The 25966-nt window shown below is 40.9% G+C and overlaps 1 protein-coding gene across 1 annotated transcript in view; it reads left to right on the top strand.

Moving 5' to 3' along the window:
- The window catches only part of LOC107194208 (cyclic nucleotide-gated cation channel alpha-3-like), a 201289-nt gene that overhangs the window by 137181 nt on the left and 38142 nt on the right, over window positions 1-25966 (top strand). Inside the window, exon 10 of the mRNA XM_015583797.1 lies at window positions 14314-14463. Within this exon, the coding sequence (XP_015439283.1) occupies window positions 14314-14463 (150 nt within the window). The remainder of the gene's footprint in view (window positions 1-14313; window positions 14464-25966) is intronic.

The raw sequence follows: 25966 nt of genomic DNA, 5'->3' as shown, positions 1-25966 counted from the left end.
ATTTGAGGACTAGAGAGGACGCGGACATTGTGGTCAGTGCCCACTCGATGAGGATCTGTGAAAATACGTTCCTGTAGAGCTGGTTGTCCGCTGACTTCCTGTCACAGCGGGTGTCGAGGCGTTGAGGCGCTGTCGTTGTCGTTGTCATCAGCTACAGGAAACTTGCATGGTAAGCGCGTTGCTCGTGCCAGAGATGCAGATCGTCGCGGCTAGGCACGTTGCCTTCGAAACTTATCGGGCTGCAGATTTCCTATGGGCTGTGTTTCGAAAGATGATGCCTGGGAGGTTGGCCTGCCTCGGCGCGTGGCCTGGCGGGGATCCAACGTGAGCTACGTATTTCGTGCGACGTTGTGACGGTCTCATTGCCACTGTGTGTCTCTTTCCAACCTCCAGCACTTCGGCACGAGAGCCTCTCGCTCAGACGCTCGGTAAACCAACTTCCTTCTTTACCCTGCAATTTCCACGTCTAGCGTTTAATAACCTACGTATTAATTTAATCCCCTTTTATATGTTGCTCAATATTTGGGTACAATACATTCTTTCAAAAGAAATAAACTTTTTCTTATTCATGTATTTTAACTTTTGACGTGTGAAAACGTTCTGCGTCTCGTCAACATTCTCCGCCATTTCCAGACAATGGATGATTGACGGGCGCGTGCCGAACGCAGTCCCCACTCCTTGAGATTGTAGGTAGGTCCTTCTCGAGAGGTTTGTAATACGTATGATGGAGACAGACGACTGTAGGCGACGACTCACGTCAACGGTCACACGTCATTGGCTAAGACGCGAAGAGTGAGAGAGACACAAGTGCCGTAGGTGTCTCGCGATCGCGGCAACACCGCGAAAACTCGGGCACATCCCAGGCATCATCTTTCGAAAAACAGACCATAGAATGGCCATTGGGAGGGCGGATCGTGGCGCTGCGATCCTCCGTGCGTTTTTCCCGTCAATCTGCGATTGATGTCCGTGGATCCACCTCACAGTGGTACGAGTCGTAGAAAACTCGATATAAAATCCTTACGTCTACATTTCACCGTTTATTATTACAGAAATCGTCATTCGGGGGGTCCTTGAGGTCGCAGAATTTGAGTTTCAGGTCAAACTTTTTGTTATATTAAAGTTAAACGCAGTAAGGGGAAGGAAATGTTAAAATAATTTTATATTTTGTTTAACAGTGTTGTCTGATTTATTTATAATAGTTGAAGTTAATTACTTATTCTGAAAATTCAGTAATGTAGAGGTTTGGTCTATCTGTTTTGTACTTAGAGAAGAACACAGAAGAAATGGAGCACACGTTCTTAGAATGAAATGTAAGTTAACGTGAACTTGTACTTGAAAATGCTTTCCTTAATATTTTCAGGAATATAGAAACATGTTGGCCGGGCACAGATACTTATTACGCGCCGCGTCGCGAGCGTTGAATTTTGAGTAAAAAAGTACTGATCTTTATTAGCCGTATACCCAATAATTAACTAATAATTTTACTTTGTTTCTTGAAAATGATCTGTGCGTAATATCGAGTTGGAGACTCAATATCAGCAAAGATTTCCGTAAGACCGCGGAGTTTACGTGACAATGTTTATCAACATGACTGATTCTGCATATGAAATTGTAATCGCCTATTCTATCCGTGATTCCGTATTGAAGTTATCATCAGTGTTTATATGTGACTATTTCAGTAAAATAAAAACAAAAATGAAATTTAGTAATTGTGAAAAAGTGTATATGCTTTTAGTTTATGGTGACTGACGTATAAATGCAACAAGAGCTATGGCTAAGTATGCCAAAATTTATCCTAAACGAAATCAATCATGTCGATTGATATTCGAGAGACTTTGTATATCGCTTCGAAAAAGTGGAAGTTTTAACGTTACCAAACGTAACGTAACCAAAACTGCTACTTCTGAAGAAAATACTATTGCGATCCTAACAGCGGTAATAAAAAATCCTCATATCAGTACACGACAGATTTCACGAGGTTCTGGTATTAGCAAAACAAGTGTGCTTCGAATTCTTCATAATGAAAAATATCATTCACAACACCTAGTACTTCATCGGGAGTTTCACAGATCGGATTATGAAAACCGCGTTCGATTTTGCCAGTGGTTCTTGCATCAAATGCACAATGATGATCTTTTTTTACAAAAAGTGTTAGTACCCGACGAAGCGACTACTAATCGCGGGCAAATTAATTTTCATTGGATGAGAAATAATGAACGATTAACGGCATAAAATATTCGAATTTTTTACGTGATAAAATTTAGCAACTTTATTAGAAAATGTACCATTAAATATCCGCACAGACATCTGGTACCAACATGATAGTTGCCCCGCACATTACGCACATGTAGCAAGGTAAGTGCTGGACAGACAATTCCCCAATCGATGGATCGGTCGTGGTGGAAAATTTCTGTGGCCACCACGTTCACTAGATCTAACGCCGCTAGACTACGTTGTATGAGGTACATTAAAAGATATGGTATATCGTGAACAAACGACAACACCAGAGAATATGAAAGAACGAATTCGTGAAGCATGCAGAATGCTTGCTGCAGAAACAATTCACAGTGCAGTTTCCTCGTCGGTACAATAGATTACATCAGTGTATTAATGTAAATAGACACCGTTTCAAATACCTACGTTAGTGAATGGAAAAAGTCTTACGGAAATCTTTGCTGGTATTGAATCTCCAACTCGATATTACGCGCAGACCATTTTCAAGAAATAAAGTGAAATTATTAGTTAATTATTAGGTCTATTGCTAATGAAAGTCAGTACTTTTTTACTCACAATTATCGCTCTTCGTTATTTTGGCATAAAACATAGAGCTTTCATTTAGAAAAACGAAGTTGATCGTCAAATCTCCGAAATGCCTCCACTTACAAAAAAAATACAGGATGTAACAAAAATGATGTTCGACCCGGAAATGAGACACTCGGGTGGTGAATTGAAACAACTTATTCCTTAGCAAAAATGTAATCTGAGGCTTCGTTGCCGAGATATTAACGAAAAACCGCGACCAATCAGAGCACGAGCTTGCCAGCCGAGTTCCCGCGCTAGTGGTGGCTACGCGCTGCACTTGTACTATGGAGTTCCGAACAAGCAAGTCGGCATGCATCCCAGGAAACCGCGTATAATAACAAATAAACATGGCGTTACAAATAAAATCATACTTGTTATCATATGTCGTTTGTTATTTAAGGAGATTAATGAATGAAGCACGAATACACATTTACTTTTTTAAACAGAATGGAAACTAATAATTATTTGTAGAGAGAGGCTGAGGAATTTGTAAATTTCCTTTTCAAATAATGTATTAACAAAAAAATATTGTAACACAGAATGAACGAGAAGTGATCGTGGTTCCGTATTGGCATAAAAATTCATAGTTTAATAACGGGCACCAATGTTACTAATAATGAAATAAGTTACTTCAATAAGCCCGAAGAGAAATTTAGGTACAGGAACTTGCAGAATTATCGCCGGAAATATGTCATAACTTGCGTTAAATTAAAAAAATAATAATCAGGAATAAATTGATTAAAACTCACCCTTTCGGAAAGTCACCTGGGGTTTACAAACCTGTGTCACTAGGTTACTGGACCGATCCTAGTCATCGACGGACGGAACGGTTTATGGTAGGGTAGTGCCCAGTCCGCAGGTGATTGCAGGTGTACGGCACCAGCCGAAGTTATGGATTGTAACGTCAAGTGCGTCCGGGTTATTCCCGCGAATGTGTATTGACTTCACTGCACGACCACTAACACTGATCAACCGACACTATCACTTAATGTATTTCTAATCGAACGTGTTGTTCCTACGTTAGCAAATTCGTGGCCCTGAAAGGAGCCGATTGTTTTCAATTTATCAGACGTTTTACGTAGCCAAACGCTTGCACAGCAGCAGGCGCATATTCGTTATTCTGTGCGTACCACCAGAACATTGCGTAATACTCCCGTGAACTGAACATCTCTGTCGCCCGATTGCTAATCGATTGACAGAATTTTTCCGTAAGGGCTTCCTCTACCCCCAAGTAGTTTCCCATCTTTACATTATGAGTTCACTCCCAGCGCGGCAACAAGATTTAGGTAAAAAGAAACCAGAGCTCTAGGAAAACACGTGTTTTGCAGAAGTGCAACGGACGAACCGTCGTGCAATTTCATCGAAGCGCGGGTTCCGTTAATTTACTGCCAGGATACTCATTGCTTCGAGATAGAAAGCAGAAACTACGTTTTTCTCGAGGAGCAGAAAAAAAAGTTTCACGGACACATGTTGAGTCGACGCTGCTTAGCCCTGTCCGAGCACCGTAGCAGAGGTCGGAGTGGACGTTTCGTTACAGGACGCAGAGAACTTTTATACCTGCAGACTGAATTTCAAGCATTTGAGGGTCAACCAGCCACGTATACTGTAACAGAAATATCTGGAAATCGTTAAAGTGTACTACCTGTTTAATTATACATAATGTACTTATTGTACATATTGTACTTATGAATTTATATCTCGGAAACTATATGTTATATTCGGTTGATTCTTCTTTCGGTTTTAATCGAAAAGGATCAGCCTTTCTGAATAAATTTCTTCGAAGTCGAAAAATCATTTTTGCAATACTAAAAATTATTAACAAAAAATTCTTATTGTGTACATTTACCTCGAGGTAGCGATTTTTAAAATCTGAAATAAATACTACCATATTCGACGGAATGTTTTCCATAAAATAAGCCAGTCTTTAGGGTGATGCGGTTCATATTAACGTCGCAGTAAGCTATTAAAGACAGCAGTGCGACCCGGTTCAAGTAAAAGGACTGGGCGCTCCGCTATTACGGTCAACTACTGTACCGCTACCATTCCAGATTATTTCAATGAGGTGAGAAACAATATCGATAGGAAATCATAAAAGTAAATCATCATAAAATAATATATAAGTATAAAAAACAACAAAAATATAAATATTTATTTATTTAATGATTAATTACATTATAAATTGTAATTATATTATTATTATTTTATATTTGTGTAAATTATAAATTATCATTGATACTTTGATATTGTTTTGAACCTTATTCAAATAATCTGGAGTGATAGCGATACAGTAATCGACCGTAATAGCGGAGCGCATGGTTCTTTTACCATCTAGGGCTGTTTTTACGCCTTCAACATGGACGAAAGCATATACGTGAAGTGAACACATATTCGGTGGAATAACCCGGACGCACTTGACAGATCAACCCTTAACTTCGGCTGATAAGATATACCTGCGATCAACTGCGGACATGGTGATACCCTGCCATAAACCGTTTCGGCCGTCGAGGACCAGGATCGGTCCAGTGATCTAGTCACACAGGTTTGCAAACTGCATGTGACTTTCCGAAAGGGTGCGTTCTAATCAAATTATTGCTGATTATTATTGTTTTAACTTAATGCAAGCTATAACTTATTTCCCGTCATACTTCTGCAAGTTTCTGTACCTAAATTTTTCTTTGGGCTTTTTAAAAAGACTTATTCATTCTTAGTAACATTGTTGCCCGTTAATGAACTACGAATTTGTATGCCAATATCGAACTACGATCACTTCTCGTTCATTCTCTGTTAGATTACCTTTTCGTTAAGACGTTATTTGAAAAGGAAATTTACAAATTCCTTAGGTTCTCTCTACAAATAATTTGTTTACAATAATTCTGTTTAAAAAGGTAAATTTGCATTCGTCTTTTTACGTTACACATAATTTTCCTACATTTACGCTTAATTCGTTAATCTCTTTAAATAACAAACGAAAGATGATAAAAAGTATGATTTTATTTGTTTCGCCTTTCTTATTTGCTATTATACGCGGTTTCCTGGGATGCCCGCCGACTTGCTTGTTCGGAGCTTCATAGTACAAGCGTAACGCGTAGTCACCGCTAGCGCGAGAACTCGGCTGGCAAACTCGCGCTCTGATTGGTCGGGGTTTTTCGTTAATATCTCGTTAACAAAGCCTCGGATGACATTTTCGCTAAGGAAAAAGTTGTTTCAAATCATCCGAGGAAACCCTCTTTTCCGGAAAGAGAGACATTTTTGAGACACCCTGTATATGGTTCAGTTTATTATAACGTTCGATAAAAATCTCATAAACTCGGTGTTACAATATGGCTTACTTGCTAAATACTTATCTAATGATATTCGATAGACGTCGTACCTTTCTTCTCTTGGCCGAGGTAGGATATGAGATTAACGGTTCTCCGAATATGAATAGATGTGGACGTTTACCGTCGTTGTAACTCTGGCTATCGGGACTATTTCTCCGGATGAGAGGGTCACACGCGACGGGCTGTTCGTTCGGTACGCGGTATCACGATAATTAGCGACGAGTCGATGGTTTGTTGGTGTATTTATAATTTCGAAAACTTAATGGAAGTGGCAAGGTTGACCGCCCTTTCGGTGTTCCGAGGTATAATGCGGATATCGTCTTCGCTGACACTATGCAACCTGAGTACAGGGCAACATCCCGGAAGTTGCAGCGGAATTTCTTATATGGGAAGTTTTCTATAACGGGTGGGACGTAACATCTGCATAGGAATCATGGAGTTCACACGGATACTCCAAATCAACCTCCAAGAGGTATCCGGTCGGACCGTCTATTGGAATCGAATTTACATCAAATTCTGCCAATTATTCTCATGTGCCCATCGAAAGCCACCATGCAGTAAAGATTGTGACATTGACCAAGCGTACAATTTGTTAACATCAAAATACATTAAATAGGTGGAAACTTTCGATGGATCGTACGAGGGTAAATATTTATTATTTGCACGCGCGTACATGTGGGAACATTGTAAGTCCACCATGTATCCCCCACTCAACGAACAATAACATATCGACATCTGTCAACAGTTCCAATTCGATGTTAGTATATTTCAACATCGCGTCCTACGTGAAACCGGGAAGAGTAAAGTAGTGAAGTGGATCCATATTGTATGTTGCAAAACAATCGTCACAGAAATTTTCAAAAATGTCGGCCAATAACAATACGGCAACTTTTAGATATAAATCACTTTACTGCCCCTACCTCTCGATATGGAAACATGACCATACATTGACCGCGTGTATATAATCAACCTCGGATACGTGGTTGTCGCACAATAGGTTGTAAAACGCCTCACGCGCGGATAAACACTTTTCATTCAATTTGTTAAATGATGTTAAGTAATCGTACTGAAACACACCCTTTCTGGTAAGGAAATTGAAGTCGTTGTCGAGGAGATTTTTGAATTCGCTCCTTATGATATATAACTTATTCTTATCCAGACACGATCACAATTTGTCGAGACTCGAACTTAGAAATATGGATGAATTGATGAAGCGAAATTTGGCGCACTTTTTTTCGCATGCGAACCCATATTATTTGTTCTGGTTTCGGCCACATGTTTTGTGAACGAAATGTACTTCTCTTTCGTTAACGGCAACAAATCCACTTTACCGTTGAACGCATTGGCGAGCTCCTTAATTATAAAATGCGCGTCATAACCGGACATATTGTGAAAAACAACGGGTACCGTGAATGAAGTTCGATAATTTAAATTACAATTCGAATCGATGGACCTCGGTACATCCCTGAAAAATGACACTAGTCGCGAACTCTCTCGTCATCATCGGGGAACGGTTTTTCTCATATATGGCAATAGATGGTTCGACTAAAGTTCAACGACTGTTCTGCGGTAAATGAATTCATCGGAATCGTTCTTTCCAATACCGTTTTCCTCCAACATCCCAACTTATACGATTCCTTCGTAAATCACTCAATGCATCCCGACTTCTGGTGATAAGAACGGTTCCTACCTAACGACACATCGTAGGTGCAGCGGACATAAAAACCCACGCTGAATGCATGATGATGTTGATACGGCGAAGAAGTTTTGCCTCCCTGCTGTTCCAGCGTAACGTCCTCCAGCAAACAGTCCGCGTAGACGATGAAAGATGCACGCTCTAAGTAACGATAATTTGTAAATCGTAGCTATTTTTCGGTTTCCGTTGGAAGTGTTATCGCACAGTCGTTCATTCGACAGCAATCGACAAGGTGAGCGTCCAGTTTTTCATGCGAGCCAAAGTAGCGGAGACACCTGAAAATAAAAATAACGTTATGGTTTGATCGGGGGGAGTGTAGTTGTATCATCGATGAAAGTTTTTGCTTACCGATCGCAAATAAATCTCGCGTTGTTGATGATTATTGATCTCAACATATTCCTTATGCATGCGAAATGATGGTGCGATGGATCCTTCGAATTTTCGACGAGTAGGAGATTAACGTGCCTGTCCTTTTTCTCAGAAGTTAAATGTAGCGGCACACACATATTCCGCATCCACCCATAAATGTTTATTGAGATGTTATTGGGATTTTCAAACTTGTCCATCTATTTCAACGTCACTTGCAGTTGAATACCGCGGGTGCTATTCGAAGCACGCTTGAATAGTGTGGATACGAGGATATACGGCTCATATTCTTACTGACGGGATAAAGACTTGGAACAACTGACCAAAAGGAAAACGCGTTATCGTCACAGCTTTTTTTAGCCTGTACTGCACGAGGTAGCAAAACGGTACATCTCGCATGCAGAAGCTCGTATTCGTTGACATTTATCAAGAGATGTAATATTCTCTATAAAGCCGAACCGCTATCACGTTCTTAAAATTCTTCCATTGAAGCTAAAATTGATGAATCACATTCTCCGAGTTCCACCGACGTACATCGGATGATTGAAACAGTTCACATGTACGTGTGTTGAAACTTTTCACGTCATTCACTTATAAGGATACATGCTCGTTGATAGCGGCAGTAACGCAGCTGAATACGATTCTTCATGCGTGTTGAAGAAATTGACGAAGATCGATATACTCTACGTTGATAACGACACTGGTAAAAAGCGACTCTTAAACGTCCATTCAATGTCCTCCCAAACGAGAGACGATGCTTTAGCTCCACGAGTTCCATCGAACAAACTACTACCCACGTGCGAGTGTCTCTTACGCATCTTGTTACGCGGAATTTAGCTTTTGGGCTCCTGTCAGCCGTGTGGCCGTGGTCCACCGCGAACAAGGCCCCTCTCTTGGCCCTCGCGACTATTCGCGACTCCGCAAGTTGAACGCCAGGCACTCCCCGAGTGCCGGTATCAGGTATGACTTCCGATACCCTCCAAGGTTTACTTAGAGTGGTGGCTAGGAGAGAGTGGCGGTTGCCGGCTAGCACGCACAATGGTCGGGGTTCGCGAGTAGGATGCGGAGATTCTCCTCACGGCAGGAGGCGGTTCGCGAATAAACGGAGATCGTTTTGCGTTAATTTCGCTATTTATTAACGTCTCGTGTCTACCCTTGAGGGCAACGCTACAATAGGTGGTAAACGATAACAGTCCGATAACATATTCGTCCGAATTTCGGTACACGTCGCATTACAAACTAAGTAACAAGTGATGCGGCTACGGCGCCTCCGCTGGATGGTATGCGTGACACGCTATTATTTGAGGAAACCCGAGAAAGTACGCCCGTCCGCTACTCGCGGTCGCGCCCGCGAATTCGCAGCCTCTCACAGAACGTGGGAGACTGTTGGATGTTATTGGGACACGATTTTAACGCAATCAATTACAGAATCACCCGAGATACAGGCTTTGCTCGCAATTTGCAGTCCCGTAATTGTCTGCTTTTAATCACCCGCTCACGACACGTTCTTACAATCTGACCTAGGCCTACGTTCACAACCAAATGATTCGTAGCGGATTTCGGTAATCGGCCGTAACTTTCGGCGGTACCCCACTTGACCCTTTCTCTACCGTTCTGTCCCCCGTGCCCCCGCCGCGAATCTCCCTTGGAGTATCTGCCGGTCTTCAGGTGCGCCGCATTTTCCGGAAATTACTTGGGCCCTGGGGGGTTTTCCGCCAATGTTTCCGGCTTCTCTGGCGTATGGTTGGAGTACAGTCTTTGGTCTCCTGGACGCACCTGTACTCCCCGATGATGGATTTCTCCTGTAGCCACCTTCGTTGGGAGTCCTGGGTAGAGGGAGGCGCCGGTTACTGCCAACATGGTCCAACTCCGTGGTTGCGGGTTTTCAGCGACTCCACAATCGACCAGCCGCCTCACGAAGTCGAGTCCTCCACTGTTGTTTAGCGGTGTGTTCCTCTCGTATGGCAGGAGAGACCTTTGTCCCTATAATCGGCCAATTTCCAATATCTCATGGCGGCTCTTGGTCAGGGTGGGGGAAATGGTTCCAGAGTCGGGTGTCACCGAACGCTCGCCACGGCCGTGTAATTATACGCAGATGCTCGGCGCGGAAAAAGACGCAGTTAGTCACTATTCAAATGTTCGCTATCTCTCGGGATTCCTCTTGGAGCGCTCGTGCAAAAAGCAGCGTAACAGTACTCATAGTTGTTGGAAAACATATTTTTAAAAAATTTGTTCTTTTCATTTTTTAATAAACATTTTCAATTTTATAGAACAAAATTATTGTCTCGTTTATTATTTCCTCTCCTTCCTTCTCCCTTCGTAGTACATGTGATATCAGCCTAGCACGCGACTGCAACGATGGCTAGTGCTGTAGAAGGAATGGTGGGGATAACCATATAGCATCTGGCGAACAAGGATAATATGTATCAATCTATGTGCTACTACCGTGTTTTGTCGTCGTGCCGCGTAAAATGCATACACACATCATGCAGATGAATAAAAAAACAGCGTGACAATGGTGATGTCTATGGTCCAACGTGAAAACGCGTGTGACTTAAAAAATTGGTAAAATATTGTACAATAATTGTTTCTCGTTAATAATAGTTTATATTTGTAGATCATCGACGAAGCCACAGAATTCGCGTATCCTGGACCGACGATATTCATTGACCAGTAACTATTTCAAGTACCTCGATATTGGCGTAAACGTTGGCGAAGATTGCCGCGTTGAGTTGGCTATAGGAAATAATCGAGGGAACGAAATACCCTATCCCATGTCAACGTGGAAAGAGTTTCTACGAACGAAAGCGAACATTCAATGATTGCTGCTGGCTACATCCTCGTTAAACGAAATCATAAAAATCGGTAATACCTTAACGTTACAAGTCGTTATGTTCAACGATATAAAAAACATAAAAATTACCGATTCTGTTACTTCTATATTCATTACTGAAAAGACTATGTACAGAATATACAAATTCGAGTAATGTATAGACCATATGTATTCTTGGTTGTCGGAAATCATTCCTATGATCAAATATAAGTTCGCGTAAAAAAAAGAAAATTCGTTAAAATTGTGAAAGAAGCCCGTACGAAGGATCATGTAAATGTGATAATGCCGTCTGATGAATATTTTGAGAACAGTTTGATTGATAGTAAACTATTGGCTCTGTGTTCAAACACAATCTTGTACTAAGCGCACTAATAAAAAACATAAACTGAACAATACCTACCTATTGTATTTCGTAACAAAACTTATTCTTATCCCTGATGTCACGTGACGTAGCCGCTGAAGTAACTAGAGATGATACGTGGCGGTGCACGATCTTCCTACACCGCGGCTCCTACGTCAACATCGTCGTCGCTTACGAAATTCGATCAAGGTCAGACTTGGATTAGGTCTGGCTTGTCTACGCGTGAAATAACGTAATAATTCGATAATGCCCAAAATTCGATCAAGGTCAGACTAGGGTTAGTGATTAGTGATTAGTGGCACTGTCCTCCCGGGAGAATGGGTTTCGGTACCCCTCCCAAGCCAGGAGCCTGGCTGTTGAACTGCCTGGCCTACGCAAAGACCTATAGTGGGGTCTAGGGATGGCGTTACCCGGGGTTTCTGTTTATCTCAGCTTTCCACCCGTCCCAACTTTTTTAAGCCCTAGCCACATGAAGGGATCGAGTGTACTCGCACTAGGATTCGGAGAGTCATTAGGACGGCCCATCCTTACCTAATTTGAGAGCTAGTGGAGTATGAACGTCGGGGAATCACATCCTTCGTCTCCTAAGGTGAGTAACGGATCACTCTTGTTTTCATCCACAAGCCGAGCCTGTATAAATAGGGGGTTCATCGTCGTACTACTTCGTTGAGATATACCCACTAAACCCTCACGGTGGCCGGGCTCGGCGCTATGCGGGGAGGCACCGGGATCTCTTGCGAACACAACCAGTACCTCCGCAGCGCCAGCTCCGCCAGTTTACGGCGGAGCGCCCTCTCTGTGGTGGGGGAAGCGGGAGCTTCCCGTAACCAGCGTTTACCTGCTTACGTCCCGAATAAGTCAGGGAAACCCCCTCCCCTGTTTTCCCAGTCTCAAACTACAACCCCCCGTCCGACAGGAATAGGCAGGAGCTGCAAAGCTTCTGGATAAATTTAGATGGGACCTCCATACTAGCCGGCCTCTCGGTTCGCACTGCCACTCCCGAGGATCGGTGTGATTTAAGTCGCGTTACAGCTTGGGTGTGAGTTTAAGATAGAGATAGACGAGATAGAGTAGGTCGCGCCCCCTAGTTTGTCCGTGATGTAAACCATCCACCATTCGGGTACGTACTTGGGTGAGGGAGGGGCCAATTGTGCGAGCTCGCCTCGAGTAGAGATGTGGTGAGAGTATGAGTGTGTGGAGTCCTAACATGCGAGCCCGCCTTACGAGGGCTTATGGCGGGACAGGGCCTTGATGTCTTGCGTCTGTGACTGATTTTATGTGTGTCGTTCAGAAGGGGGATGGAAACCGATCGTGCGAATCCGCCTCGAGTAGAAATGTGGTAGGACAGTGCCTCGACGTCGCGTTCCCGGGATAGGATTTGTGTATATATACATGTGAATAAAACATGCTTGTGAAGTGTCGGATCCATCTGGACATTCTTCTATCATCCCGAAATGGAAGAATCCCCTAGATCTGCCACCCCAGACTAGAGTTAAATCTGGCTTATATACGAGTGCAATAGCGTAATATTTCCGTTGGAGCCGGGTTAGGTCTGTGATAGGTACGCGTGCAATAGCGTTATAATTCGACCAAGGTCAGACCAGGGTTAGGTCTGGCTTATGTACACGTGCAATTGCGTAATATTTCCGTGGACGCTGGGTTTGGTCTGTGATAGGTACGAGTGCAATAGCATTATCAACGACTGTTCGGGACTGGGTGAGACGCTGCATGGTGTCATGCGCGACCATTCCGCAAGTCGGCGTTCCGGCGAGCACGAATCGCAGCTCGTGCCGCATTCGACCATTCGCGCCGGAGACTAAGTGTTTCGTCGTGGGTAATTGTAGTACCAACACCGGTGGGCCACCTCGTACAGTTACAACGCTGTCCTTCTTTAGCCACAGCCAGCTCTTTGTCTGGCAATGTGCTTTCTCTCATACTCAAAGGATCGTTGCTGTGCGGGGTGCCTACGTGACAGCAAACACCAGTTTTTATACTATTCACTGCCTAATTACCCGTGACGAGCCTTTGACTCCGTCTATTCGTGACGAACCTTCTGTACAAGAAACAGCGAATAAGCTAAAGGAGCACTCTATGGCGCTCCGGATTCAATAATTGCATTATATGTTTTCGGTGCTCCGAAGTAGTGTTATCTATTCGTTGTCGTTTTGTTATATTTATTTATTTGTGAACATTTGACGCGAACAATAAACTGTCAATTGTTCGACAAAATCAAGAAGGTACTCCTTCGCCACTTCTTTTCTTTCGAGACTAATCTGGAACAGCGACATTTCCGTTGGATCCATTAGCCAGAATCGGCTTAGTATAACTACTCCAAACCTATGTCCTTGAAAAAAGTTATTTCGAAATTCGAAAAGTCTTATATCAAAATGCCCAGAGGCGAAGCTGGTTATTGGGCAGTAGGAATTTTTCCATTCTTGCAAAGGAATTTATTTAGTTATTGTAAAGATCAATTACACTAAATAAAACTCCTGTAAAATCTGGCGTTACTTTAAAATGACGAATAATTACTTGAAAACGTCATTTTACTTATACTCTCGTTAACAAATTTCTGCGGTGTCATAAAATTTACGCGATGATTTTGATATGACTGTCTCATCAAGTGTTTATTCCCGATAACGTCTCTAGCTGCTGCTTCAGATACTGCTAGAGGTGTGATACCCATAAACGTTTGTTTTACATGGATCCGTACCATTTTCTTGTAAAATATTAATAAATATGTTAATTAATAATTACGAAATTAATTAAATTAATTAATAAATGCAACGTAACAGCATACTCAATTGCTGCTGTAACATCTAGCCCCAGTATCTCCTACCATAACAAAAAATTTATTTGAAACATGCGCTTTTTTGGGCTATACCATCAGACTGATTGTGAGAATCATTTCGTAAAATTGTCTTGATACCTGTTGCAGGTGAGGTAGGAAAGGAGATGTACATAGTGAACAGGGGAAGACTGCAGGTAGTGGCTGACAATGGGAAGACAGTCCTCGCTACACTTAAGGCGGGTTCCTACTTCGGGGAGATCAGCATTCTCAATATGGGGACTGCAGGTAAAGAGTGCGGTAAATATTCCAAGCGAACCAGGGGCCCGTGAGCTGTCCCCCTCGTATTTCACGATCACGATTTCACATTTCACGTTCTTACCACTCTGTGAGAGAGCAAGCCGTCGAGCCGGTATGAGCCGATCTAGGAACGTTTCTTTCTAGTAACTTTTTTTTACCCCGTACACTCTCTGTCGCCAACATTCCTGTTGTCGATTTCCACCTGCTATTCACGATCGACGATCACGCAACGAACTAAGAACACACGAAGTGTCGAGTTAACCTCTTGCGCTGGAAAGACGTGCCACACACCTCGAAATTATACGCATTTGTGACCTGGCTGCCAACGCAAGTGGTTAAATGTAAATAAACATTGTAAAGTTAAGATAGTAGCACCTAGTTTATTCTGTTCTTATCAATTTTCAGTTGTATGCGACGTTTCTTATAGAGGGTGTAACAAAAATTTTGGAAGACCCGGATAATGGGAGACTCGTGAGGTGAATTGAAACAAGTTTTTCCTTAGCAAATATGTTATCCGAGGTTTTGTTAACGAGATATTAACGAAAACCCCGGACCAATCAGAGCGCGAGTCTGCCGGCCAAGTTCTCGGGGTAACTATGGCTACCAATCGCAGCGCGTAGCTAACGTTACCGCGGGAAGTCGGCCGACAGACTCGCGCTCTGATTGATCGGGGTTTTTCGTTAATATCTCGTTAACAAAGCCTCCAATAACATTTTTGCTAAGGAAAAATTGTTTTAAATCACTGTATACATCCCAACACACGACTCAAAAATAGTCATTATCATTTTTGACTCATCTATACACACGATTTTTAATCGCGGAGGTCTACAATTATATTGAAAGGACTACACGCATGACCCTTATACAGACTGTTCTTTTATTCACTAGGACTCTTAGAACAGAAATGGAAAGAAATTGTTGAAAGATTGTAATTTGCTTTGAAGTAATGATAAACTTATTGTTATCTTCTTTGTTCTTTGAAAGCAGATGTAACATATAATGTATATAAGAGAAAATTTTGTTTTGCTTCAAAAAGTTGAAGTTGCACCAGACGACAAAAGAAATTTCCCGTTAATGGAGCATATCAGTTCGAAACGTCTAAAAATGTATCAGATTGTTAACATGAATTTGTATACTTAAACATGAAACAACTGCTCCGTCGTCAATGTTAAAACACTATGTAACAACTCAAACAAGTTATAGACTAGGTGATTCAATAACAATCACCACCCGAAATAACTCATTACTTATTGACTGTAGTGAAAAATATTTCGTATCGAGTATGTATTCGACGGGGCTCGTCGAACAGAGTGGCATTTTATATTTTTTATGTATCTTATTTACCGTGGTTACTAGATGATCTTGAATTGTTTAAATAGCACCGCGGATATAAATATGCTAAAAAACTTCTGGTACTGTTTTGCACATAATAAAAAGACAAATGCAATGACCTATAAAGTGACCATGAGGTGATTTTAACGCTCAAAATAGTAATTATTTTTTCTAACTTCTGTACCCGCGGAACGATTACAATCAGAAATACCAATAATGGTTAGTCTCTTGTGCCTATAAACAATTCATGCTGACTACTTACCTAGATGTCAAGTTTATTGGAAAGCGTAGCAAGCTGTCACTTTTGCAACTCGCTATACGAAAATGTGGTCCACGAACGCGAAAAGAGCTGATATCTGTAGTGCTGGTACAGTGACAGTTTAATATTAGGAACTGTCATGGTTTATTTCTTCATATTCTGAGAGTGAAGGTCAAGGTTACTTTGTTATAAGTCATTAAACACATCTTTTTAGGAAGTATAACACAATACTAGAAAAAATACACGATGTTATTTGAAAAACTCAGTCACCTTGATATCGCGGTAAATAGCAGATGTATAAAGTGTGAGAGGTTATTCTATAGAAAATCGATCAAAATTGGGACTTTTTCAACATAACTGTCACCACTTTTTTTCATTTTTTGTAGAAAATTAGATACCTATGAGAAATGCATCTAAGTAAATCTATAATGTCCTGCGGGATATTTTGACTGAATTACAATAGTTTGAAAATCATAAAAATGATTCAATTTCGCCTAGCAGAGGTATATTCAAAGTATCATACCTTTGGTTAGAATCGGTCAATTGGGATAATTATTTTTGCGTTAGTTAGGGAATAGTATATATTTTCAGAAAAAAATACAGTATCCCCCTTTCGAAGGAAAGCAATTTCAAGGATAATAAAAACGTCGTTTATCCTTAAATACTTCAAAACTCGCATGTTTGAATTTTTGTATCGTTACATATGTTAATTACTATAATTTAAGTACTAAACTATGAAATTTTCAAAGTGGAATCGCAATGGGTTTGGAAAATATAAATATTTTCATGGAGGCATATTTAATAATCGAACAAATTCTTACAGTACATTCTTTTTTAAAGGGAACTTATTCCAGGTCTGTGAAGTTAGCATCCTCAAATGCAAAATTTTATGAAAAACCAACAGTATTCCTTTGTCCACGATTTGTCCACATTTGTCTAACCAAAATTTTCGTTTGTCCACCCTTTAAAAGAAAGTTATAATCAAATAAAAAAATTTGTCCGTAGCACCCCATGAACATTTTTCCTTAATTCTCAAGTTGATTATGATTGTCCGCCATTTGTCCATGTTTGTCCACCCAAAATTTTCGTTTGTCCATCCAACAGACTCGAACTATTATCAAAAAAAACATAAATAATAAGATACGTCACTCTGAGTATTTCATATTACATTTTCTCTAAACTAAGCATTGGAATTGTTTGTTCACGATATGTCCTCGTTTGTCCATCCATAATTTTCGTTTGTCACCGTCAATATTAAATCTCATTTTTATGTGTTTTTGTTTGTTAATAATAATTCGATTCTGCTGGATGGACAAACGAACATTTTGGGTGGACAAACATGGACAAATCGCGGACAATCATATTCAACTTGAGAATTAAGGAAAAATGTTCGTGGGGTTGTTGGTTACAAATTTCTTTATTTGTTTATAACTTTTTTTTGAAGGGTGGACAAACGAAAATTTTGTTACTCATTTTGTTACTCGTTGTCGAAAACGAATACTGTTGGTTTTTCATGAAATGTTGCATTTGAGGGTGCTAACTTTACAGACCTACTTATTCCTCAATTTGAATTAAAACTCAGCCATTTATTTTCCCTTATAAATTTACTCGCATTCCCATACGATTAAAAATACCAAACTAATCTTTTTATATACTTTTTTATTTACATAATATAAATAAGGCAATCCTTAGTACTAAATATGATTTTTTTTCATAAATTAGACATGAATCAGTATTATTTGGATTTTTTCGACAGTGTGTATGAAGTTTCCAGTGGAAATAGAAAAACATTTACATTGAACCCACTACTATCTGGTGGTTAGAACGGAATACACCTGTTGGGTTTTTGGAATTTGTACAGACTCCTCACATCTGCCTTTAGAAAAAACCTCAGTTAGGTTATATTCTTCCTTTGTATACCGTATGCACTAACAAGTAGAGGTCCCCAGGTGTAACGCTGACTTTTTAATGAGGTTTAGCACAGTGATAGAACCATTTCTGAAACCAATGATATTTGTTTCAGCCGCATATGGCCATTAGTTTATGAGATATTTAATGTTCAGTACCTAGGGGCCTTCCACACTCACCGAGAATTTACTGTAACATGCTTTTCATATAGTGTACACGCAGATTAAGATTATCACCACTTATGGTTGGCTGATTTAAATCCATTTTTTAGCTACATCTCGTAGCAAAAGTATTAGTAATTGTCTCGGTGGTACTTTAAAACGATTAGCGTCTAAGGCCAGTACAACAGCCACATAATAATCAAATTACGACTCCTGTTCAACTTTAGCAATGGGCATAATCCACGTTCACAATGTTCTTTGCATACGGTTCAAAAGAACAATACAACCTAACAAAGGTTTTCTCAAAGACAGAATTAAGGAGTCAGTACAAATCCCAGAAACACAACAGGTGCATTGCGTTACACAAATAGATAACGTAACCAACGTAATTTTTTGTTTACTTCCACTGACAACTTCATACACGCTGTCAACAAACCCATATAATAATGATTCATGTCAAGACTCATGAACATACAGTTTATTATAATAAATTGAGAATAAATATATATTAGAATATTAAAGACGTTTATACTACTGAACGACGCGTACACGAATATATTTCTATCTAACACAAGCTCATGCTCATATAGCAGTCTATGGTCACAGTATAAGTACAGGGGGATCCTCTCCCTGTGCAAATCAAAGGCTGTGCCACTCTAAACCGCCGCGTCGACACGTATAAACTGTCGATTGATCCCCACTGTTGATGACGTCCCGAGGTCACACACACGCGCCGACAAAGCGGTTCTGTAGAGCAGCACGGCCTTTGATATTTGTAGCGAGAGAATCACCCTGTGCAACCAGTATGGTTACTCCGTGTCGGCTCCTTTGATGTTAGCGTCGAACACTCGTCATGTTGTCGATTGTATAGCGTGCTAATATTTAAATTGTGAAAAAGCAGCCAAGTATGAATCGATACTTTCATGTTATATGTATAGGTAACCACACTCATATTTTCGTAATGAAATATTACAAATGTTGCAAATAAGGTTGCCCTGTAAATTCGTAGCGTTTTTACTTTTTATTTTTTAATGTTGAGTTCCTTTTGTTAAAAAATCGTGAAATTAACTGACTGGTCATCGTTTCTTTACATCAGTTTTCGTCACCTGTCAGTCAATTTCATGATTTTTTACCAAGAGAAGCTCTAATATTAAAAAATATAAAATTAAAAGCGTTACGAATTTATCGGGCAACCTAATATAATATTGAATTAAAGCTAGGTGTCCATTTGAAGGTTCCTTACGATAGTTGCTCGCGAGAGTACTCTCAAATTATGTATCCATTGGAGAGTAACTTCGAGAAGTTTTACTCGCCAAGTGCCCACACATAATAAAAACAACGCGTTGGGAGCTTATTATAAAATAGGACTCTCAGAATCGTGTCCATTCAGATTTATCTATGCTCACTTTCTGTAGTTTACTTTGAAATAGAGGGGAGATAAGGTATAATCATGTAAAAAGATGAGAAAAATATATAATAATAAATTTAAATATATACAGGGTGTTTCAGCTATTATGATCACCTCGTATAATGACATAACGGTAAAATTTATGAAAATTTTGAGGCGCAAAACTTAAATGGCATCAAGAGACACATCTTGTAAGGTACACTCAAACCTGTTTTTATGCAGTCTTTTTATGTGCGCTTTTTTTGTGCGATTTTTTTTAGGCGGCATATAAAAAAAATGTCTATCAAAATGCATAATATGAATAAGAAGTAATAAAAAGTAAGAAATTTGAAGATTATTTTGCCGTAAGGTTGCCTGAATGCCCAAATGTGTTTCATCATCACATTACATATGTACATATTGCATTAGCCAATTTCATTACTTATGTATTGCATCATCTACTGACATGAGTTGATCACCATCCTTCAAAGTGCATACATACCTCTCGACCATGAAGGTAAAATTAATTTTAAAGTGAAATTAAAGGTAATTCACCACAAGAAAATCCGCGTTCTTGACTACCAAGAATAATTGTTATATGTATATTTTGGAAATTTCCGTATGTGTAATATATAATGTATAAGTAAATAAAATATTTTAAAATGTTTCCATGTGTAAATTAATTTTTTTATCTTGTTTGGAAAAGCAATTTCTAGTTACATCGTGAGGTTTTGAGTTATTACGTATGTGAGACTTTTTATGTGGTCCCTATTCACTTCATAAAAAAGTTTCTTTTTTTAAATGTGTTGCGAACAATATTTTTTATAGCTACTTATGAAGTTTCGGAATATTTTTTTTGTGCGTTTTTTTTATACGATCCCCATCCCCCGCACAAAAAAAGGTTTCAGTGTATGTGCTTTTTATATAGTGTGTGGAGGCAGTTCAGAGATTTCAAGGTTACCTTGATTCTTTTTAACGGAATGACCTATTTTTAGTACCATAGGTCGATGGAGTATCAAATTCTGAGTAAAAATATGTTGACCTTCATACATCCTAAAGTTAATAGTTAACGAGACATTTACAAAATAGTAATTTATTGAAATTGCTGTACTGAAGTTGAGGGGCCCCAATTCGAGCACCTATAGCTTCAGATAGTAAGTACGTATTACAAATTATTTTGTAAATATCTCGTTTAGGACGTATAAATTGTCAGAAAATTTTTATTCAGAATTTGATACTGTGGTACAAAAAATGGGGTATTCCGTTGTTACGTCCCGCGTTGCGGTCCCAGCTACAACTGTCAGTTAGAACCTCATTGAATTTTGAACCTGGTTCAATGCGGTTGTACATGAATTTCCGAAAAGTGATTTTTGTCAGTCAAGAAAAGAATCCGGTTCAATACGGATATCCAAATCCATGGATGAAACAAGGATTTGTAGATCAAAAATTCATCGGTTTCTATCAGAGATTGCCACTTGTATAAAACCAATAGGTTGGTATCTGGAATTGCGAATAAAAAATCTTACGGTTTCAATTGGGATATGCAACAAACTTATTGAATCCGTCGTCATCCGGATTGGCAGAACAAACAATTCGCGGGATGCATGTAGTTTTGACAGAGGAAGAATTTGGCCCGGTGTCAATCGGATTTGCGGACAGAAAATTAATGCGGTTCTATGCGATTCCACGAAACACGTACTTCAAAAAAATTAATTTGGTTCTATCTGGAATGACCAATACAAAACACAATAGTTTCAATCGGGATATGCAACAAACTTATTGAGTTCGTGTCGCTTGGGTTTTTGGTAGCGGCCGCTAGGTGACGAGTTTTCTCGTAAGCGGTAATTAGAGCCTTTAGCTACTTATGGGGCTCCGCGGAGGAGCAACCCAGGCATCTTGGGTAGGGGTCGTCTACCATCAGCCCTACTGACGAGTCTTGGTAAACGATTCCCGAGACGAAACGCCATCTTTTTGATCAGAATTTCGCACTGTATTTCCAGTTAGGAATTGATAACAATTTGAAGCGACTAGATACGGAAATACGTGTTGTTTCAGGTTCATTAATGTCATGTAAACCGTGTAACTACTGCTAGCAAAATTACTTGGAAATACTGATAGATTCAATGAAAATTTGTATCTGGATTTCCAGATGGAACCAGCTTAAAAAAGAATGAAGTTTTTCGAGAAGATACTTCGTGCAAATTCGAGTAGAAATCATAACAAAGTGTGCTAGAAAGTAAGGATAGATACCATCAAAATTTTTACATGCATATCCGGATTGAAACTGATAGAAAATATTTTTCATCTGTTTCAATCTGCATTTTACGGGAAGAAAACCACATCAAACCGGATTAAAAATTTTTTAATCCGGTTCTAACTGGCAGTTGCAGCAGGGATCGTTACTTTAGTAATAATTACAGGTCCTGGCTCTTTTAAAGTTCTAAGGCACGCCCTATCTAAACTTAGGGAGGGATAGGAAATCACAATCGTTCTCGATAACAACAAGGATATATTCTAACAATGAAGTAAATAAAAGATACAAATAAATCTTAACATGCCAATGATGATGGAGATGAATGATGAATTCGTTGACGCTTTCGGTCGGCTCAGTCGGGATTTCGTCTCCTTGAAAAGGCGGAAGACTCATTGGCGCTCGGGGCCGTTACAGAGGGTCTATGCACTGCGGAACACCTTATCCCCGTCTCGGACGTTATATTTCGCGATCCGGTGTCTTAGAACAGGCCTGTCCAACTTGTGGCCCGCGGGCCAAAATCGATAATCGCCCCTACCGACTTACTCTTTCAGCCGAGGGGAATGACCCCCCTCCATATCCACAAGAAGCCCGACGATATAGAGACAAGAAAGCATGTGTACATGCTCTGACTGTCCCCACTTCTGACGCTCCAGAAATTCCTACCCGCACGTACCTCTTGCCCCACGATCGCATCGCAGCGCAAGCGAGTAGTGGGGTATGGACTGAGTGATGGTGGGGACCGTGTCGTCTGGCGAAATGACCCGCGGGCCACATGTTGGACAGGTCTGTCTTAGAAGACTCGCCTGATAGGCTGCGCGTAATCGTAAGGTCGCGTCGCGCAAGGTAGAGATATCGTCGCGGAAACCCGAAACCGAACAGCTGAGTGATCGCTATCACTCAGTTCACTTCCGCGTGTACATGATGGAGCGAAGCGTGACTGTCGAAGAACGAACGAACGAACTCGCCATTGAAGAATAACACAAGAGCTGAAAATACAGAGAGCCTCTACGGTTTCAAACAAACGTTTCCTAGGTTCTCCCCCATCCTTTGTTGGAAAATGTCGAAGATTCGGGGTAGCAGCAGACTATTGTTCGCGATACATACAGAATCATCGGGTCGCCGAGGCGGTCTTTGGAAATTGCTGACGTTTCCGTTCCACTGGTCAATGCCTCGAGGAAGGTCGACAACACGCGTAGCTTCCATGTGTCGCTAAATTAACGGTTCTCGTTCGTTCCTCCGCGAGTTGTGGTGAATAAAAAAAATGCAATGAAAAGAGGAAATGAAAGTACGGGATATAACACCGTTAACAAAAATTAATGTGACCTTGACATACGTTCCCAGATGGCACCGTACACCCAACGGACGTCCGTTTCATGCCCAGTTTATGGCACATATAGTTTCATCCGTCTCATGGCCTCGGAGGGGATGCCGAAATCTCCTCTCCCAAGAGATCAAGTGCAACTAATCATTCAATAATGAGTGTTTTGTACCCACGATACTTAACAAGAATAGTGACTAGTTATATCTTCTAAAAAGACATTGTTATATCTTCTAACAAAATATTGTTTGTAGTGCAATGTCTGCGGAGACCGAGGATACACATAATAAAAGTATAGGATTACAAGATTCGGCTTGTTTGTGCTCTTTATTGTTCGCTGTTCGGAACTGAACTGTTTCACAATGCTCGACCTAACTCAGAGGTTATTCGTCGGTAGGCTCGAAGTCGACGCTCTCTCTCTTTCTCTCTCTCTCTCTTTCTCTCTCTCTCTCTCTCTCTCTCTCTCTCGCTTCGTTACCTTTAGTCTTTGCTCACGCACACTTGACTCACGACGTTCGCTCGCACTCATACACCAGTTCTCGCGACAGACGCAGCCCAACTGATTTTCGGATTACCGTTACGCGACGCCAGAACATAGCGGGCCCCCCACTACGCTAATTTTTCTGTCCCCGTGTGCCCCCCAGATGCTCCTGCGGAGCCTCGCTCCTACGGCCCAGGGACGACGCGCCGTGGAAGAATCCTCTGGCCATGGAGATTCCTTGCGTCTTGTGGGGGATCCAACTTTACGCCCTCCTACGTGACTGCTGCGGCTCCCCCGGGTTCTCTCCTTCTGCCGCCTCCATCCTGGTGTCCTTTTCCGAGGGAAACGTCCGAGCCGCCGATTCCAATTTCATCGTAGGTCTCGTGGTGCCCCGTCGACTCAGCGCCTAACCGCCCTTACGGTTGTCGCGAAGGAGGTCCTCTTCTTTAATTGCCTCCGTTTCAATCCCTCTGGGATAGAAACCTTGTCTGGTCGAAGTATCGCTCGACAGGATTCTGTGGTGGTCCCTGTAGCGGGCTCTGTGAGCGAGGAGAAATACCAGCGTCCTGAACGTCTTGCTGACTCCGTCAAATACAGCCCTGAAAGTGCGAGCGTTGACTCGGCGTGGGATTATCACGTGATTAATTCGAAATTGTCGATATTATTTCTCTAATGAATCCTCCAGGAGCGCTTCGGTGGTCTATGGTTGTGAGTGCGAGTTGGCAGAGAGCGGTCCGGTTATCGGTTTTTCCGCGCCCAATTCAAATCTCGGGCCGGAAGGGGCACGTCGCTAATTGCGTCGTAACAATACAACCTTATGTGTATCCGACATATTTTACCTGTAAGAAAATGAAATATAGTTTTATAAATGTTTTTTTACTTCGGAATAATTTCAACGGAACAGTAATAAATATAAATCACGTAAGAATTTAAAATAGAATAATACACGTGAAAAGAAAAACCAACATGGTAGGGCGGGAGTCGAAATACCGACCTCCGGATTGCGAGATTCTCGCTTTATCCGACTCGGCTACACCGCCCTTGTATTCAGTGTTTCAAATTATATCTCATCTTCCGCCTTTAAAATGTTTATTGCTAATTTTCTCATCAGTAAAGATCTATGTGGCGAAACCCCACTAGGGTTTGTTTGTACCCTCGCGTGCAAACTCGACTTCCGCCAGGGAAAAAAGCGGCCTAGAATAAATGTCTCCTACCACTTGGTAAATTTATTCCAGATACAGGAATAAATGTTAAATCGAATATTAATTTGACATAAATTTCAGTAATTCCAAATATCAATGGGTGGAGCATGGTAGGCGGCCCTTCTCCTACATCAACTTTTCCCCTAGCGAAAGCCGACTTTGCACGTGTGTGTACACAGACTATACTTTAAGTGAGAATAGATATACATTTAAAGTCCTCTCCTTGTAAGTCGTTCGCGCACCGTCGCGCAAAAAATGTATCGAAACGGGCCGCTAGCCGCAACTTTCGATATTAAATCGCTGAGATCGCTCAGCGCTGAGCGTGGTGGTTGAAGAAGGACTTTTGTTCGAGCCCAAAAAAAACCACACGAGAAATTACGATAACTGACCGAACACTTAGAACATTTATTCGACTATACAAAGTAGAGAGTCGTGGACTCTGACGCGATGCGCGTACTTTAAGAAATGTTGGCTGTTTGCAACAATGAAACTGTACGACAATGATGTGAGGCACGTGCAAATTGTCACGTGAGAACAGTACCGGTATTATTCTTATACTTCTCTAGTCTGCAGGCTTTCGGTGTAAGACACTGCTCGAGCACCGAGAGTCCTTTTTTTGCACAACTCGGTGATTGGCGGCGAGTCATCGCACGATACAGAGTGTGCCAGGATTGGTTACGAGTTCGCGTAATATTTCTCGGAACGAAGAGCGCGACGGAATCTCGCGAGACTTCGTCCAAACTCGGGAAACCTCGGCCGCGCGACGGTGCGCGAAGGATTTAGTCGAATTTCAAACAAATGTGTAAATGGTTAGTAATATGAAGTAGGAAAAATGTAACTATAAATGAAGATAAAATTAAAAAAAGATCCCACTTCAAAAATTTGGTAATTTATTACTGAAATTATGGTAATTAACATATGTAAAAATAAAATAAATCGAAGTTGCGAATTTTAAGATATTTAAGGATAAAGGACGTATTCATTATCCTTGAAATTGTTTTCCACCGGAAGAAGGATGCTGTATTTTTCCTGAAAATATGTACTTTTCCCTAACTAACGCAAGAAGAATTATCCCAATTGACCGATCAGAACCAAAGTTATAATTTTCAAACTACTGTAATTCAGGCAAAATGTCCTGTAGGACATTAAATATTTACCAAAATACTTTTCTCATAGGTATGTAATTTTCTACAAAAAATGA

Source organism: Dufourea novaeangliae, unplaced genomic scaffold (assembly GCF_001272555.1).
Source record: "Dufourea novaeangliae isolate 0120121106 unplaced genomic scaffold, ASM127255v1 scaffold33, whole genome shotgun sequence".
Lineage (NCBI taxonomy): Eukaryota > Metazoa > Arthropoda > Insecta > Hymenoptera > Halictidae > Dufourea > Dufourea novaeangliae.
Note: the sequence above shows the minus strand (reverse complement) of the source record. Positions and strands in the feature narration are given on the sequence as shown.